At 45.6% G+C, this 2,500-nt stretch overlaps 1 protein-coding gene across 1 annotated transcript in view; it reads right to left on the reverse strand.

Moving 5' to 3' along the window:
- Positions 1–1,918: 1,918 nt before the first annotated feature.
- Positions 1,919–2,500, reverse strand: part of LOC119572528 (cell wall integrity and stress response component 3-like) — a 671-nt gene continuing 89 nt past the window's right edge. The window contains exons 1-2 of the mRNA XM_037919635.1: positions 2,399–2,500; positions 1,919–2,243 (exon numbers count right to left, since the gene is read on the reverse strand). The exon at positions 2,399–2,500 is cut by the window's right edge and continues 89 nt beyond it. Coding sequence (XP_037775563.1) covers positions 1,919–2,243; positions 2,399–2,436 — 363 coding nt within the window. The 5' untranslated portion in view covers positions 2,437–2,500. The remainder of the gene's footprint in view (positions 2,244–2,398) is intronic.

Raw genomic sequence — 2,500 nt, forward strand, 5'->3', positions numbered from 1 at the left:
GTGATTATCCATCTGATCTTCCGTCTTCGGACCTGCATCATTCTTCAAGGCCCGCACAAAAGCCCTGGTACTTCCAGTCGGTTACGACAGGGCATGATTCCCATAATGACTGGAACATAACGAAAGTTTTCGCTCTTAGGTTGTGGACGGCAATGAAAAGCGGGGACTTTAACGCAAACGAAATAGTTATCCAGCGTTTAAGTTCATCCTTAGCTAGCAATGAGTGTTCCCGTATTACCCTTAATTTGGGAGATAGGCTCGAAATATTGTTTTGTACAAATTGCACGAAACAATTTTAAAGTGTACGAACGTATACGCAAGGTCCAGTACAGCTTCAAGGTAAAACCCGCCATCGGGCAAACCGCGCGCCACTGTTGCCACGTCTCGCCTCAGGCATTAGCCTGTGTTGCCATGTTTCTCGCAGCCCTGCCTCCGCCTCGGGACATCTGATAGATTATCAAACAGTGTGCTTGAATGTAGTGAGTATAATACATCTAGACTATTATGTACATCATGAGTATGCATGTAAAAACGCTATGCGGCATTGGAATTTGAATGAAAGATTTGTTCGTACCTAGAATGATTGTTTACTACACATGCCCCACAGCGGTACACGCCGAGCACGTCCTGGGACATGAGACACCTGAACCCCAGCCCACGCACTCCTCAGCGCCTTCGAGCCCTGCAGCTCCAAACTGCTCTTTCTCAATAACCATCTTTCAGTATAAGAGAATGTTGAGCTTGCTGATAGAAGTGTGGGGGGGGGGAGCAGGCGAAAAGAGCGCAGACTAAAAAGCTTACCGCCCAGGTCAGTCTAGACGTTGGTCAGAATTACAATGAGATGGAAGAAACGCGACGGGCGGAGCTGAGCTAGCCAGATGGGGGTACCGAAGTGGTTGCCAGGGATCACCAACACACACACACCTCTCCCATCAATCGTTTATCACGCCAAAGAACTAGTTAGACCCTGGTAGTTATGTTCCGTACATCCATATCCTGTAGAAGAATATCTATAGCGAATGCGACACTCAAGTGATGTAAACAAATAGCTCTGGGGGAAAAGTTCTTCATTAATCACCCGAGCGACGACGCAAATATCCGTTATTTCTCTTTATGCAATTTGAAAATATTTCACAACACTGACACCGAATAGCGATCATCCATTGTTGAATCTTTTCGTTAAAGTTTGGGTTATACGAGATAAGCATTACAGAATTCATCTATAAAATCTGATTTTATATTGCGATACCTGGCACCTGTTCTGGCTACAGGTGGGCCGGGGGGACTCAACACTCTCCAATCATTTCGTATATTTTTATAAAATTTCAGCCACTTTCATCCCAAGCGTGATCCTTCCATTCGGTATAACTAAGACACAAAATTGCTTGTGAAATTGCCAGTTACTCTGACTGAATACAGAGATGGTCTGGGCATGTGGGCATCTCGTACCTTCAGGTAGATAATGGCAGGTGAGCAGTTCCCCCGCTCTACCTGCTCCCCCTCCTCCCTTCTCCTCTCTTGGCGTCACTCAAGCATAAGACTCCTAGGTCTGGCAGTCGCATTCCCTCAGGCTAACTAGACGCCACCCACTGTCCTAGCTCCTTGCTAAGACTCGCGAATTTTAACATTTATGCTCTACGAGGGATATATGACGCCTATTAGTGTTGTTGTGTTGTGCATGTGATACTGTGGTGCTAGTATTCGTGTGAAGATCTCTGTTCAGCCAAACAAACAGCCGCCAAATAGTGCAACAGGACAACGTGAGGATCTCCAAGGTTAGGGACAAAGCAAAGCCGACGTGCAGAGTAAGAACATACGCAATCAATCAGACAACTCGAGATCACACATAAACAGTCATTTGTAATTTGCTCAGTTAATACCTGTTTGCCTCGGTTGTGTATTCTCAAGCCTCCAAAAACTACTGAATGAGAATATCTGTTAGTGTGCAGATTGTGTGACTAACCTTCTCCATAATGGCCATGTCCCCACTGAACGTAGGAAGCCCGTCGGAAGTTCTCAAACGGAAATCTCCCGATGATAGTGACAAAATTGTCCTCTCGCGCAAACAACATGTGACGAGCCCGCTGTCACTCACCACCTCGAGCACCACCCAAGTGTTTTCCGTCATAGAGGGCGAGATCATGCACGAGGTGGACGATGTGTGTGATGACGTAGTCGACGATGTTGTTGATGATGTAGTTGAAGAAGTTGACGATGAGGTAAGTTCAGTAATCCGTTGTGTGCTGTAACAGAAAAAAAAAATCTTATGAAGTTTTCACTGCAATAACTCATATTTAAATATCGTCCTGACTTAAGTAATAATGAATAAATTCGTATATCTAAATGCAATTCGTATATCTAAATGCAAGTCTCGAGACACATCCCTTGTATGACCTACCTGAAGAGGCCGACTGACAACATTGCCAGCGAGGACATGTTTGGATACAATGGGCAAGGAATGGCAGGTGGAGGGCTATCCTCGCGCTGCCTCTCCACGTGT

Source organism: Penaeus monodon, chromosome 4, assembly GCF_015228065.2.
Source record: "Penaeus monodon isolate SGIC_2016 chromosome 4, NSTDA_Pmon_1, whole genome shotgun sequence".
In the NCBI taxonomy this organism is placed as follows: domain Eukaryota; kingdom Metazoa; phylum Arthropoda; class Malacostraca; order Decapoda; family Penaeidae; genus Penaeus; species Penaeus monodon.